The sequence below is a fragment of the Trifolium pratense genome, linkage group LG1, assembly GCF_020283565.1.
Source record: "Trifolium pratense cultivar HEN17-A07 linkage group LG1, ARS_RC_1.1, whole genome shotgun sequence".
NCBI lineage: Eukaryota > Viridiplantae > Streptophyta > Magnoliopsida > Fabales > Fabaceae > Trifolium > Trifolium pratense.
The window spans coordinates 4,042,559-4,058,986 of record NC_060059.1 but is presented as its reverse complement, the minus strand read 5'-3'; the positions used below and the strand labels follow the sequence as shown (position 1 = coordinate 4,058,986).

Here is a 16,428-nt window from a genome sequence, read left to right as displayed (position 1 = left end):
CTTGCCCTAGTGACGGTTTTGCAAATTGAGTTTCTAAATCATTTTTTTTACAATGAAGTTGAATATTGAACCTTGAACCTCATACATACTACTCAACCCTTTCACCAATAAATAAAATCTAGTGGCTTAACTTGTGTTTTTCTTCCTACAAATCATGGGTGTTACCAAAACTATTCATATATACAATGTTTTAATTTGTTTAAAACGGTGAGATTCAAAGCCACTAAGTTTGATCTAGTGGTGAGAGGTTTGAGTAGTATGCTATAAGTCATGTGTTTGATACTCAACTTATTGTAAACAAAAAAAAACGGTGAAATTCACGAATTTGACTCAATAACGACCAACTCAACATGTAGAAAAGTCTAAAGTAAAATTTATGGTCAAGACTTTTAAAAATTAAATAACCACAAAGCTTATAAATGTAAGATAAAAAGAACAAATATTACTACTCAATAATAAAATTCATCCTAATTAATTGAACTATTATTTATACATTTTTATTTTTATTGTGTAAAATTTTGAAATCTAAATCCCGAACTTAAATTATTTAGCCATTAGGTCAACTTGCTCATAAAAATTGGATTCTGAAAAGAGAATTTGCAGTGAAAGTTTCTATAACACTCTTTGTTCATCCATGAACTATTATGAAAATTGCTAGCTGGTTGATACAAGCTAAAAAAATTTATTGACATTTTATTAATTAAGATTATCCAAACAACAATAACACTAATATAAAACATACTATTATGAGCACATAAATTCAAATAAATTATTTAAATTCTCGATTACTTAATTTGTTTGGCCAGACCAGAGTGGCTGCTTTATACACTATGAATGAATCTTACAAAAATTTAAAAAATACACTATGAATGAATGAATGAGTGTAACAAAAGTACTCTTTCCAGGAAGTTTAATTATCTGGTATTCTCGTGACTAAGTTCTATTTGGCAAGCAAGACGTGTGGGGAATGGTTCAACGTGGTACTCTCTCTACTAATAATGCATTTATCCAACTAATTAAGTAACCAAAGGTACGTTAATTGAGTTGTGAACAACTTTATTTTCCAATTAAGTTTTTGAATTTGAAAGTAGCCTTACGCGGTGTTAATTAATATGTGGCCGTATTACAAACCATATGATTAACAAGTTGTGACTTGAAGGAGTCTCAAATCCTTTATACTATGCATGCGTGTCGTGTTGTCAAAGTCGGTTTCTCCAAACACGGTATTAGTATTTGCTATAGTAACATTTTTATGCATGTGTATATGTATTAAAGTCACAATGACTATGTATAATGTACTTATGTCCAAAATAATGTACTTATTTATGTCCAAATGCATCCGTTACTGGCCATTACCTTAAATAATAACTTCACATGAAAATTAAATTATTGTAAGAGGTTAAGTGATATGTCCTGAGAGTATAAAACTTGTTTACGGGAGGGGTGAAACCAATTAATGTCAGATCTGACTCCGAACCAAATTTAACTGGTGGTGAAAAATAAAAAAATAAATAAAACTTGTTTACACGTGCAATTAATGAAATTATGTTATAGTATTATTTGCCATGCAAAAAAATATTATAGTGTTATTTTTATAAGTAAAGTCTGACCAGAAATTATTTCTACCATGAATTAAACTTGGTTCTCGTACTACCAAAAAAAAAAAAAAAACTTGGTTCTCTTGAACAATTCATCTTATAAGGGAGATTATTAATCACTTGAATTCAATGTATTGATTTACTTGAGTACAACTTTCTAAGCACTGCTTTTGCTTTTTATAGGGTGAACGAAAAATATTCTTTTTATTCTTTGGAAACAAAAGGAAAGAAGATTAAAATTTGAAAGAGTTATAAAAAATATTCCAGTGCACATAAAATGTTCGTCACATGATTTAGGTATCGTTTGACCTGATTTCTTTTTCTCTTATTTAGAGTTTATGCAAATAACTTATGCAATTTTTATATATTATTATAAGTTTGTCAAGGTAGTTTATGATAAACTAGCTTATAAAATTACAATTTTCACCAGTGTGAACTTATAAAATAACATAAAACTTAATTTATATTGCATAAGCTATTTACATAAGCTCAAAAAAAGCTAGTCCAAATGGACCCTAAGACACTCGCATAAAAAATATATATTATTTAATTATTTTAAAAAAATACACATTATTTATTATTATTTTTTCTTCTTCCAGTATAAAACTATTTTTAATAAGTTTTGTAACACCAACTAAATTCTTGCAATCACACAAGAGTTTCTAAGGAGTTATTACATTTATTTCTAACGGTTAGAATTTTCTAAGGAGTTTTTTTTTTTTTTTTTACAAACAAATTTTCTAAGGAGTTAGTATTACTTAAATTGAACCTAAAATAAAAGTGTTGAAAGAAATAAATACTATTTTTTTAACTGTTTGATTTTCATGAGAATATAGTTGATCTGATAATTCAGAGCTCATAGTCATATCGAATAATAGTAAAACAGTCAAAATATTAAGTGTGTAAAATAAGATTGTCAAAAAAAGAGTCTGTAAAATAAACACATCATATTGATATAAAATTATAAGAATGAAATATCATATAGTTAAAAACTTTAAGATATTATGTAGCATAAGTGGTAGATACTTGAGTTCCTTAACTATTTGGTCTTGTGTTCGATTTTAGGATGATGCGTATGGAGAAACATTTGTTGAAAGAGGTCAACCCCTTAAATGAATCTCAGTTACTTCGAAGGGATTAATCTCCGCAGTTGCGCGCGGAGGATACCTTTGGTTTTAAAAAAAACATATAGTTAAAAAAAGAGTATGAAATAACATAAAAAAATATTAATTTTTTTCAAGTAAGAAGATAAAGATAAAATTGGAAGAAAAAAGATAAGCTATAAGCTCATAAACTACTTAAAATAACGTTTAAAAAATAAACTATAAGCTAATAAAATAAATTATAATAAGCCTATAGCTCAAAATAAAACCTTACCAACGTGTTTTTTCCTCACTTATTCGGCCTAAATATTATTTCATCCGTTTCTTTTTATTTGTCGTTTTAGAAAAAATAAATTGTTTCAAATTATTTATTGTTTTGATAATTTAAGGTTATATTTTGTTTATTATAACACCATTTCAATAAACTAATTAATGCTATAAATTTGAAAAACTATTTTTTTTTAAATTTGTTTTTTGTATATAACATATTAATTTTTTTTTTTACATAATATATTAAATTTATTGAAAAAATAAAATGTGAGCAAAAAAAATAAATTTGGTGGATTAAATTAGGTTATAATAGAAAGATACGGTGCAAAAAAAACATAATTTCTTAATTTGTTTATTTTATTTTATTTTATTTTATTTTTCTTTCTAAGTGTAACATTGTACAATATTATGAAAGGAAGGGTATTTGCGTAATTGCAATCCTCCATAATCGGAGTTCATTTACCTATCTTCTTCTATCGTTCGTTCCCTCGCAAAACCCTAAACCAGAAACAATCTCAATTGAAAAATTCAATCGCACATTTCAACATTCCGCCATAGTAGCACGAACAACAGTACTTTCAATCCAGTTTCCAATATGACTGCATCCAAGAAAAATCATAAAGAGAAACCAATTCGCCGCAAGTAAGTTTCATCATCCAATTTTATGATACAGGTGATTGGCGAAAAAAAAATTGTGTGATTTTTACATTACATGTTTGTTTTATTTATGATGATAGTGTAATTTGTTGTTGTACAGGGAAGAGAAACCAGAAGAACCAGAATTACCAAAATACAGAGATCGAGCTAAAGAACGTAGGGAAGATGTAAATCCTGATTATGAACAAACTGAACTTGGATTTCATGCTGTTGCCCCTCCTGGTACCGTTGATATTACGTAAGCTTTCCAATTTCCATCACCTTGTTTTTTACCATCTCATCTTTTTGGTTGTTGCACACTATGAAGCACAAACACCGACTCTGACACGTTTACACCGATAATAATTTGAAAAAAAATAAAATGACATAATTCAATGTTTGTATGTGTCAGTTTCACTTCTGTGTCAGACAGTGACGTGTGTCTGATAGTGGGACACGCCTAATATGAGAAGTGTTTGTTGCATATACCCTGTATTGTCTAATGTTGATAATGTTTTTACAGGTCATCTGATGCACACAAGTTGTCTATTGAGAAGAGCAAGTACCTTGGAGGTTCGTATTGTACTTTTACTATTATGTTCTACATTGACTGACAATACCGCTATTGTTATGCCATACATAATTTAGTACAAAGGTTTGGATTATATTAATAACTTAGCTTGTTTGCTTTAATTATACCTGTTCAGGTGATGTGGAGCATACACATTTGGTTAAAGGTTTGGATTATGCTTTGCTGAATAAAGTAAGAAGTGAGATTAAGAAACCTGATGCTGGGGATGATGGGGACGGGAAACCCAGGTGACTTTGAGTTATAGTTGTCTGTAGTCGTAACTATGTGGTTGTACTGCTATTGATTAAAGCATTTTATTGTCCTTTAAAATTTGACTTTAGTAAAAGAAATTGCTATGTTGTGTTTTTCTGACAGAGCACCCAAGGAAGACCAGCAAGTGTCAATTCGTACAGCAACTGCTAAGGTTCTTTTGTAGATTTGTATAGAATAAGAACTGCTCACTTGAGAATTAGTATCACCCGCTGGTATTGATACTTTTAATCTTTATTTCAGTCAGTTTATCAGTGGATAGTCAAGCCGCAGACCATTAGCAAGACAAATGAGATGTTCCTCCCTGGTCGAATGACATTAATTTATAATATGGTGAGTATTTCCATTTAGCTGCCAAGTTTCTGGTGTTTTACAGGAACATATGATGACTGTACTCTTATACTATCATAGATTGGCGTGTATAATCTAGCAACTTGTATGTGTGTATACTTGTTCTCCAAGATACAAACATTAGGTCATCTGCAATCTATATTTGTTCTCAAAATGCTCTTTGTTTTGTGCATTATCATGTGTATAGGAAACTAATCTTAATTATGTGAGAAATCAAAGGAATGAATCTTGACTATAGTTTATATGGACAGAGCCAACTCAAAATGTTGTGATTTGATTATAAAGATATATGAATGGTTTTTTTTAAGGACTTACTGTTAGTGGTTAATTTGTTAGTGGGAGGGAGATTTGTTAGCAGCTAGGATTGAGCCCTAGACCTCCTTTATAATATTTCTTTGATGTCCTAACCTATACCACTGAACCACTCCTTTTGAGACTTTTGAATGGTGTTTTAGTTGAGTTCTCATGATAATTTGTTATTTATTGATTTCTTATTATAGTAATTAGGTACCTAGCGGGGGTATGTGTACCATATTGAAGTTGGTACCTATGTGGGTGTAGGTACGGGTACATTTTCCAACTGTGGCTATGGATATGAGTATTATAGTGCCTTACCCATTGCCATCTTAGTGATACCTTAATGTTATAATATTCAACATAATGACAAGAAAGATCATTTGTGAAGTTCTGGGTATAAACTCATGTTTATAGACTGGTGGATCTAATCTTTTTATATCTTTCTATTTTTTATAAAAATTCTCTGAAAGAAATTTTCTTACATATCTTATGTTTAATCTGGCAGGAGAGTGGATACCATCATGATATTCCAACGACCTTGCACCGTAGTAAAGCTGATTGTCCAGTACCCGAGGTTTGTGATCATGCATTTACTCTTTTACACTTGACTGCTTGTCTATTTGCATTGCCTGATATACTTTTCGTTTGTTTGGGACAGGAAATGGTTACAGTTAATGTTGATGGATCTGTTCTAGATCGAATTGCTAAAATAATGTCATACCTTCGTCTTGGTTCTTCTGGGAAGGTCCTAAAGAAGAAGAAAAAGGAAAAAGATGTTAAAGGTATTGTACTGAGAAGATTACTTGGAAATTATGGTTATTATCTTCTAGATGCATGTTATATTGATTCACAAAAACATGTTACTGTTAGGTGCATTATAGTTATTTTATGTAAAATATCACAATGGTTTTTTCTTCACTATCATAGTTTGTGGTAAATATTTTTTTGATGTGGGGTGAAAAGCTTTTGATTAGTTTGAGTGACATAGGTCAATGATGAACACTTTCCTCCCTTTTTTCTTTTCAATGTTAAAGAAATCAGAGGGAAGTAATGTATGATAACATCTTATGCATTATACTTTTAAAAAAATAGGAATTAATGATCAATAAATTTCTTACATTCTCTTATTACCCAGGGAAGTTTTTGGGTGTCGGTAATGGATATGACAAAGAGGATAAGCTGACAAAGGTTGAAGGTGTGGGAACAAAGAATCAAGCAGAAAGAGAATCTATCCTTCCACCTCCACCTCCCTTGAAGAAAAATCCTATTATTCCAAGAGAGAATCAAGGTCCAGCTGTTGCTAGAGAAGAAGATGATGACATTTTTGTTGGTGAAGGTGTTAACTATGAGGTACCTGCTCCTGAGAGTCCTGTCTCTGAGGACATGGAAGAATCTCCTAGAACAAAAGAAAAACCTCAGTATTTCACTGAACCTGTTTATGGTCCTGTCCCACCTTCTATGATGGATCAAGGGTGGCAAGAAACGGTAAGTTGATGCTGTGTATTTTAATTTTGGATTGCTGGGCTATTTTGCAACATTATTGGAAAAATTTCTCCACTCCTGTTATAAGTATAACATGCACGTTGTCTATGCTGATGGAACAAACATCTTAATATGGATACCCTTAAATTTCAGTTTCTTCATTCTCATCATCTTCAGCACCTTCTTGTTCATTATCATGCATTTGGAACACTATGATATTTTGTTCTCATTGAGATTTTACTTTTCACATTTTCTTCTTTACCCACAGGGCCTCTTTGTAGGCATTGTCGTCACCACTCAAGTTCTTTTTTTATTTTGAAAACCTGTTTTCGTGTGACTACCTCCCTCATTTTTATATCCATTCTCCAGTCCTACACTTCTCTTTGTCACCAATGTCACTGTTGTGAACTTCACATGTGTTATCATCCCCACCTTTATTAGGTTACTTACTATCTTTAGCAGAGGTCCCTTCATAAATATCACCATTCTCTTCGACTACTATTTCATCTAGTGCAGGTCTTGCATTGGGTTTGCTAAATTGCTAACCCTAAATCTTTTAAATATATAAGTCTCACACCTATTATGTATTGTGAAACTAATCATCTTGATGGCACGGTTTTCCCAACATAAAATATTAACCCATCTTCAAAGCTTCACCCATCTACTGTTCATCAGTTTATAGCATCCTCGTAAATTATCTCATTTATGAATGACCTGGTTTCAAAATTTGGCCACATATCTGTGTCCATATGCTTGTATGTCTCCATGTCTCATACATCAACCTTGTTTTTTTAAGTAGATGAACAGACTACTTTAGGCAGTGTAAATCCTCTTTGATCCTCCCTAAACAAATTCGTCGTCAAATGACAAAATTGAATACAACTATGTCTGTTCCCACATGAATACAGCTGCTCCATAAAAAAAAATTAAGCCAGATTTTATATGAAGTTGAGAATTCTTCAAATATTATGTATATATACTATTTGTGCTTCTCCATCTTTCACAAGGCTTATTCTGCTTGAATTATTTTGAATTCCTATCTTTCATTTCATTGTCGATCTCAGAATGGATATGACGTAATGCAAACACAAGCCATGGTTGGTGGCTACCAAGGGGAATGGCAGGAGTACCAGTATGCTGAACAATTGGCTTACCCTGATCAATATCTTCAGCAAAATATGCAGGCTTATGATGTCCAAGCAGATTTAAGTATTCCACAAGATCCACGCTTTATGACTCAAGAAGAGAAGGATCGAGGTTTAGGATCGGTGTTTAAGCGAGATGATGAGAGACTGCAACAGCTGAGGGAGAAAGATGCACGTGAGAAAGATCCTAACTTCATTTCAGAGAGTTACTCTGAATGTTACCCTGGGTATCAAGAATATAACCGTGAGGTAGTGGACAGTGATGATGAAGCTGACTTGTCCAAAATGGATATGGGAGGAAGGGTAAGTAACATTTGCTTCACTCACGAGGAAATTAATTTCATTTCATTTTATTTGGTTGAAGTGGTGTACAATATATCTTGTTATTGTTTTAGCAGGTGAATATATATAAATTATAAATAAAAAAAAATGCATAATGACCATTATACATTGATACTTGCATTTATCTCAAAATAGCTATTTCAGAAAATATAATTTTGATAAACATAAACTTGCTTATAACCAAATGATGTGTTGAGAGATCCAATACTGAAATGTGAATTTCACAGGCAAAGGGTCGACTACATAGATGGGACTTTGAAACCGAAGAGGAATGGGCCACATACAATGAGCAGAAAGAAGCAATGCCAAAAGCTGCATTCCAGTTTGGTGTGAAGATGCAAGATGGTCGGAAAACCCGAAAGCAAAACAAGGACCAGAAGCTCAACAATGATTTGCACAAGATCAACAAGATACTTTCAAGAAAGAAGACGGATAGGGAGGGGAACGACGAGGGTGGCCATTATGATGATGAGCCTACCCCTGGAAAGAAGCTTCGAGTATGAGTCCTATTCACAAGACTGTAATGTTACTAACCATTATATAATGAGATGAGATGTTTATTCAATTTATATCCGAAGATGGTGATGTATTGATATTTTCTATTTTTTCCATTTTGTAGAAACATTGTTTAGGCTGTTTTCTTATGTTCATAGAATGAAATTAATTAATATCAACCGGGTGTAACTTCTACTAGTGTTCATGTAAACTGAGGACATAGATTTATGGCAGGGAATCTACTCGGATGATGGTTATTATTGAAATAAAAAAGCAATTCGGAACCTTTTTTAGGAATTAAAGCAAAGGATTTTTGCACAAAAAAAAAACTTTATTTTTTAAATTCCTTTAACCTTTTCTCATGAATTTTTTATCTGCCCACTCATTACATTCATTCATGAATTGTTTCATAAATCATAATAGGCTACCTCTATAAAAAAACAATCAGTTATACTATGACAAATATTACCAAAATAGTATGCAAGAAATGATAATATGGGTCTTATACTTTGAAAATATATATCGTAAAAAAAGAGTAGAAAATAATATAAAAAAATGTATTTAACATTAAAGAAGAGAGGCCACTATTCTAAACAACAAATATCATCACTACAAGACAATTAAAAGATGTAACAAAAATTCCCTCCAATGTACATTACATTTGCTATTTTTTGCCAATATATCAAGGAGTCTTGGGTGACTAGTTTGTGGGGGATTACTGACCCCAAGTTATCAACCGGCAACAAAAACTACAGTATTAACAAACAAAAGCATGACGGAACCAAAATTAGCAGAATAAATCCTTCCAGTGCTTAGTCGAGCCATAACCGTGTTGAGGGAGTGGAGAACAACTCAATGCAAGTCAAGAGTGGCGACCCTAAATGTTAACTAACACGAGCACACCAGTTTTTGCCCGAGTCTCTTCATGGAATACTAAATATACAATGTAGATGCAGGTTTCTCATAAGGATAACGGTCTCACTAGCAATGATTGTTGCGTTAGGGACTTGCCTAATGCATTAAAGCATGTACAACATCCTTTGTGTGCTTAAGTGAGGGCAAAGTTTAGGGCTCAACAACGCCGCCCTTGAGCTTGGTTAAAAAATTGTTGCGAATGCAATCATGGTTTTCTCTCGGTGAAAAGCAAACAGTTACACCCTAAAATAAATCATCATAAAAACAATATGAAGAGGTCATCTATTGATACAGATCTTTTAAAACATAAATAAGAGTGGCAAACAGTGAGTACAAATACTTCAACCAGGGAAACATCTACAAAATAAATCATCATGTGTCCACCTCGGCGACATTTTCAATCAGCTCCATAAACCAGAATTAAGAAAAAGGCATTGTCTAGAGTACAATTTTGGTCTTGGTAAAAATTTGTCAGCAATAGAGGGCTTCTCATGAACACCAATATCCAAATTGTTTACTTGTCATAGTAGATCAATTTTGCCACTCTCTACGAGCGGCTTTATAGATTTGTAACATATAAAGTAAAGGACATCAGGCTCCATTTCAAACAGCTTCGACCTGCAAAAATAATAAATTAAACTGCTTGCTATCTTTTTAAAAAGCATCGTAATAAAATTCATGCAAGAAAAAGAGAATTGCCTGTCATCAACAGGTCCATCTTCAAGTTGAATGCCTGTGAGATATTCTTTACTTCTACACAAAACAAATGTGTCTAGTCGTGGTTCTGGAACTGAAACATGTAAAACAAAGAAAATGTAAGAGTAGATGGTTGTCAGAGTAAGAGTAGATGGTTGTCAGAAGCATCCTAGTCTGAAGGACATAACATCACAAAAAAAAAAAAAAACATACATAGCATGATTCAAGGCATACCAGATCCAACTTCTACTTGTGTGTTTCGTGGAAAAGAACCCACAATAACTAAGATGCACCTAAGAAATTAAACAAAACTACCAACTAGCATGACTTCTGTCCAATAAAGAGAGAATTACTGTAGTTATCTGTATTATTTAGCATCATCTAATTTGATAAAATGTTAAAAAGAAGTACCATAGAAATGATTCACAGACTTTGATTTTAATTCATTCAATCCAATCATTGCAAAATCTTTCATATTGCTGGCCACAATGCTAACAAGAAATTTTTTCTCAACAGACCGATTTCAGGCAAATCAAATTTGAATACCTTGAGTGCTAGACAGACACAAAAAGGTCCATAAGAAATACATAACAAAAAATGACAACTAAGAATGATAAATTACCCATGTCATCCTCTTCACTGATTACAGATTGCCTCTCATAAGACTGATAATTTTCAGGCAGTTTTGATAGAACACTCTCCTCCAGATGTTTCTTTAGGTCATCTGTGCACCTGCAACCAGAAAACTAGATTCAGAAACCACAAGAAGCATACCTCGCTATCTTTAAAAACAAGTTTTTAATCAGAAAATTTTCTTTTTAAAACACATTGGATAGCCTTACCTTTCAGTGAAAAATTTCTCATCCTTAGAAAGCCTGTTCCAAAGTTCTTCAGTTTTTCGGATGTGGAACATGTACTTTTCGATCTGCAATATAGATGAAGCAATAAAATTAAACAAAATGCAATCTAGTGAATACAGAAATAGGTCAAGCTAATGCAGAGATGCTATACACATCTTAATCGATATTCAAATATTACAACAATTAATGTGTACTCTATTTAAAACCTATGATACAAGTAGAAACTAAGGCTGTAAAAGATATTATCGCGCAAAATAGAGGCTATACCAAAAGTCGAATTTCAATCAAGTTAAAGATTAGTAGGGCCACTGCTATCAAATGAACAAAGTTAAACTTAACAACTAACACCTAATATAATCCTATTGCTTTGTGTAGAAACTAAAAGCCTATGGTTGGTCACCTTCAGGATGCGGATGCGAAGATATGATCTTAATAGAAATAAGGTTCTATCTAAGTCCATCTGATACAGAGATACTGAAAGAGGGTCGGTACCAACAGTCAATTTCTCCTCCACGGTTTCTTCCTGTAAAAGGAGAAAAACACCTTTAATAAATTTGAAGTAAGCAGTAAAAAACCACCAAAACCGCAATGAAAGGTAACTAGCAAAAGAAAACCGACGAAAAGACATTTTAGTTTCTTTTCATAGTTCAATATATCTATTTTTTTTTTTTTAAAAAAAAAGCTTGAATTTTCTATACATGTCTTCATACCCAAAACTGAAATTAATTTCAGTTGACAAGCTATCAGAAGAATTCTCAAAAACTACAGATAATGAGTGTTTGAAGCATTACCATTAATTCAATCTGTTCTCTGACACGGGTGATCAAATCAGATTCAAAACGAAGAATCTCAGGTGCTGCCTTTTCATTACGCCAAGCTCGCTTGAGAAGCTCAACATCAGTGGTTGAAATCAAGGCATCATAATCATCAGCGAGTGATGATTGTTCTCCTTCCACAGATCCTGAAGCCATTGCTCAGAATTTACAATGAAAATGTTCTGCTACTGTTATTTTTCAATTTTGTTGCTCAGCAGTGTTATTCTTTCTCATTGCTACACGCTGCACTGCATTGGTTCCAACCTAACAAAAAGCCAAAAGCATGATCACCTGAAGAGAGTGAAGGATAGAACAGGTCTTAATGTGTCTTGTGATCTAACCTCATCAAATTAAGCGATGGAATATGAACAGTGTCAGTATGTTGTTCAACAGCGGTCTAACTAGTGAAAATTAAATAATTTTTTTTTAATACAATATAGGTCTTAAATAGAGGTCCGTAACCACAATCTGGACAGCGACATAATAATTTTTTATGTCACTGAAGTCTGAAACAGCATCTCGATTGTGACTGAAACCGCATCGACTGTATTTCATACAATTGTCTGCACGCAATACTAAAGATCGTGACACAACCACGATAGTTAATTACTATGACTACTATTTAAAACATTGATAATCATAATATAAAACTCAACTACATAAGTTGGTAGACTTAAACATGATCAATACTGATCCATAAACACTGTCATCATTGTCATCAAAGGTGCTACAAAATGTACTACCCATAAAACACAACTCATACTTTCTTCTAAATAGGGTCAACCTGAGAATTTTGGTGCCCCAGGCAAACTAAATGAATGGTTCCCTAAGAGTAGTATGAAATTGCGAGTAATAATGATAGCTTAATTGATTGTGTATGTTGAAATAACTTTTAGCATGGATAGCCTACAAAATCAAACATGGGCTGTCATTATTCGCCTAAAGACGCGGGTAGTGTGTATTTGTGACTAGTATTGTTCAAGTTCAGGGCCGGCTCAAACAATTTGGAGCCTTGTTTGATACACCCCCCTTTAAGTGAAAACCCAATTCATGTCATGGATGAATCCAATAGTGATGAGGAGTCAGATAGCCCAATACTTGGGAAGAGACAAACCATGAAGCCTTTGTGGATGACGGATTATCAGTGTGAAGAACACAAGCTACTTCATTTTATCTTTACTTTGTTTTCACATTCCCGCAAATTACACAAGTTTGTTATGCTACACTTGCATTGCATTATATAACCTGTACTTGTAACCCTTTTTGTTATGTGAATGATAAGAAGATTCTATTTCTCTCTCAAATTCTCTTTTTCTTCTCCCTAATTTCTCAAGGAGTAAACACTCACTCGAAGAGTGCTTCTTTTTGATACATCCAGATTAAGCGGGATGTATCATTGTTCTAATATTATATTAAAAATGGACCTCTAATAAAAAGCGCAAATTTTTTAAAAAGAGTCGTCCTATATTTAAATTTAAATTGTAAATAACATAAAAAATAGTCATCATCTTAAATAAAATAAAAACTATTTTAATTAATAACATCAAATTCATAAACTAACTCTCCTGAATAGCTTATATGATAAGCGGTTATGCTATAAGTTCATAATTAAGCCGTTCATTCAAACAAAGTCTAATCTAAAAGATAAACACAGTAACCAAAAAATGGAAATTAGAAAGTAAAATCACAAATTAGCAAATTAACAATGAAGAAGAAGAAACTAGCAATTAGGAACGAAGAAAAACTGAGCAATTAGCAAACTAACCTTGAATTTTGTTTTCCGTTTTTTCCCCTTTTCTGTCAGAATCAGATATTCACAGTGAGGGGAAGGTCACTTCACTAGTTCAGAGGTAAGGGATGAAGATTGAAAATTCGAGGTCGCCGGTGGTAGGTGGTGGTCGGAGGCGCGGCGCGGTGGGCAAGGAGAAGGTGCAGACAGAAAGAGGGAGGAGCGAGGGAAGGGATCGCAATTTTTTTTTGTATTTTTTATTCGTTTTTGTATCGCAAAATTGAGAATTGATTTTCGCGCCCCCAACTCATTTCACGCGCCATGCAATTTCAATTTTACCTCTTATTATCAAGTGTTATAAAACACTTTGACCAAAAAATAAGTGTTATAAAACCAAAAAAAAAAAAGTGTTATAAAACTTGTAAGAAAAAAAGTTAAATATATTTTTAGTCTTTTATAAATACGTTAAATTTCAATTTTTTTAGTCTATAGAAAAAAATTTAGCAGTTTTTAGTCCTTTAAATATTTTCTGTCATGATTTTGGGTATTTACTTTTCAGTCAACTCGTATATATCATTGTAATTTTTTTTTCTACGGTCATGTTTAATACATTATAGGAATCTCTCTTGCAAAAGTTGAAACTTTTTTAACAATAGATGAATTAAATATGATTTTTTTAGTTTTTTCCACTTAGAAATTCATAAATAATTCATCTTATGTTAAAAAATTATAATTTAAGGAATCAAAAGTTGTTGAATTTTTGTTATAGGGATTAAAAACAAAATTTGAGATATTTATAGGGAATAAAAACTTATTTAACCCAAAAAAGTGTTATAAAACACAAATTTTTTTAAAAATATTTGTTCGCAATTATCATTTAAACGGTGTTCACATTTTAAGGTGTGAACGTGTCTGATACAAGAACAGGTGCATGGAAAATCATAACCTACAACTAATCAAGATGCACATATGATATTATACGAACATTAAAAATATATAGATTAATCATAGGGTGAGACCCGATATTGTCGCACACTCGGCACATGGATGTGAGTCGGACGTGTCGGCGTTGATTCTAAACAAAGTGGATTTCACTTTGTTGTAATATACTGCAGTCCGCATCTATGTGAAAGTTATTTTCAACTATATAAATGTTCATTTTCAACTACATACATAATTGGTCCTACTCTTTAACGACTTTACTCATCGGTAAGTTGTCTTAATCTAGTGTTACCAAAATAAAAAATGTGTCTTAATCCAAATATTAATAGTTTTTCGGTGGTTCATATCTCTATAAAGCATCAATTATTATAATTTAAGCTCACGAGGATAACCAACCCAAAATGCTACTAGTAGTTTATTAGGCTGAAGAGTCTCGTGGATTTAATAAAATGTTGACCATTTTCATCTACTCAATCTAAAACATTTTCACTTTATCAAATCGGATACAATGGATTTCTCTTTAGTGGCTCCACTCTTTTATCGATATTCAGTGTAATGCTCTACCTTAACCGACAAGTAACTTTTTATGTGGTCTAACTCTCAACAAAAACACCAATTTTTACAAATTAAGTCAATAAGAAAATTTCAATACAAAAGACCACTCCATTCAATAAAAGTGAGATATAAAACTCTAGCATTGAACCCGCGAGTTCTATTCAATTTTCTTTTTTGTTTATAATAGAGCCAATAAAAATTAAATATTGGACCTCATGTATACTATAATGCTTTAATTTATAAAACATTGCAAAAACCCAAGTAACTTTTTTTCACAACTATATATATATCATAACAAACATATTAGCCTAACATGCTTATATTCTTTTGAGATGTTGATGGTTAAAATTAGGCAATGTTGGGCACTGTTTGGTATCAGCCGTTGACAAACTAACCTTGTTTGGGGAATATCACTAGAAAGAATACATACGATGTGTTTGGACAATTTTATCTAGACACCACCTTTGAATTTGAACCAACTTAATCTCAAAGTTAATTAAAGGAATCAAGTGCTAATGAAGGAATATACCAAAATAAAAATATTTGAAGATATGGAATATTTAGTATTTATGTTCGTACAGTCAGCACCATGTGTAAAATCAGTTTGGTTTAGCACCTTCTCAAGACTTTAGTGAAAACATGCATAAAAATGGGGACCTAAACATGTGCATGAGTGAGATTTACTATTGTTTAAAGAAATATTAGTGTAGCACTATTATTGGGACGTGTTCAAATGGGAATATGATATATTCTTCTTTGGTATTATCTATCTATGATATACAATGTGCTTCAATTTTTTAAAGGAAAATTGTGTATGTTGGATGGTTTTTTTTAGCATTTTTTGTCAACAGGTTGAAACAATGCAAATCAAGTTGTTGGACTCAACAAATTAGTAAACGAATAATCAAATTATTACTTAATAGTTTTCTCATAATTTTTTTTTGGGACAGTTATAGTTTAAAATATATAGTACTATCAATGCTGAGTTGTTGACTCAACTATTCAATATTTTTATACTTCTATTTGATATATGTATATATTAATTAATAATGTATATATCCAATCTGGATCAATGTATGTATCAGCCAAAAAAAAAAAACATATATATATATATATATATATATATATATATATCCAATCTGGATCAATGTATGTCATTTTCATGTAAATGTACCGTTGGATTTAAATTTAAAGAAGCAGAACTTGGTAGCATTGAACTTGAATTATTGCATTTGCATAACGTTGGGACTTACCACCCTTTCAAGTGACACAAATCATTAGCAACATGATCATGATAAAGGTGTGATAAGTAGCACTCAAGTAATCTTCCATATAGCCTTTACAACAAAAAAGAGA

At 32.1% G+C, this 16,428-nt stretch overlaps 2 protein-coding genes across 3 annotated transcripts; one reads left to right on the top strand and one right to left on the bottom strand.

Annotated features, from left to right (window-relative positions):
- The first annotated feature begins 3,406 nt into the window (after nt 1–3,406).
- Nucleotides 3,407–8,826, top strand: LOC123881810 (suppressor of mec-8 and unc-52 protein homolog 2). Its single transcript, XM_045930554.1, has 11 exons — nt 3,407–3,613; nt 3,729–3,866; nt 4,131–4,180; nt 4,315–4,426; nt 4,554–4,602; nt 4,692–4,781; nt 5,602–5,670; nt 5,755–5,878; nt 6,232–6,581; nt 7,643–8,026; nt 8,293–8,826. Exons 1-11 carry the CDS (start codon nt 3,567–3,569, stop codon nt 8,566–8,568), a joined length of 1,689 nt encoding a protein of 562 aa, XP_045786510.1. The 5' UTR covers nt 3,407–3,566; the 3' UTR covers nt 8,569–8,826.
- Nucleotides 8,827–9,766: 940 nt separating this feature from the next.
- Nucleotides 9,767–13,901, bottom strand: LOC123881793 (DNA replication complex GINS protein SLD5). 2 transcript variants are annotated; one of them, XM_045930538.1, is made up of 7 exons: nt 13,612–13,901; nt 11,823–12,110; nt 11,432–11,554; nt 11,014–11,096; nt 10,794–10,903; nt 10,175–10,265; nt 9,767–10,093 (listed from the first exon to the last, which is right to left on the bottom strand). In XM_045930538.1, exons 2-7 carry the CDS (start codon nt 12,000–12,002, stop codon nt 9,997–9,999), a joined length of 684 nt encoding a protein of 227 aa, XP_045786494.1. In that variant the 5' UTR covers nt 12,003–12,110; nt 13,612–13,901; the 3' UTR covers nt 9,767–9,996. The 2 variants fall into 2 exon arrangements, with proteins under 2 accessions (XP_045786494.1, XP_045786500.1); XM_045930544.1 differs by having other exon boundaries at nt 11,823–12,137; nt 13,612–13,866.
- Nucleotides 13,902–16,428: the final 2,527 nt, after the last annotated feature.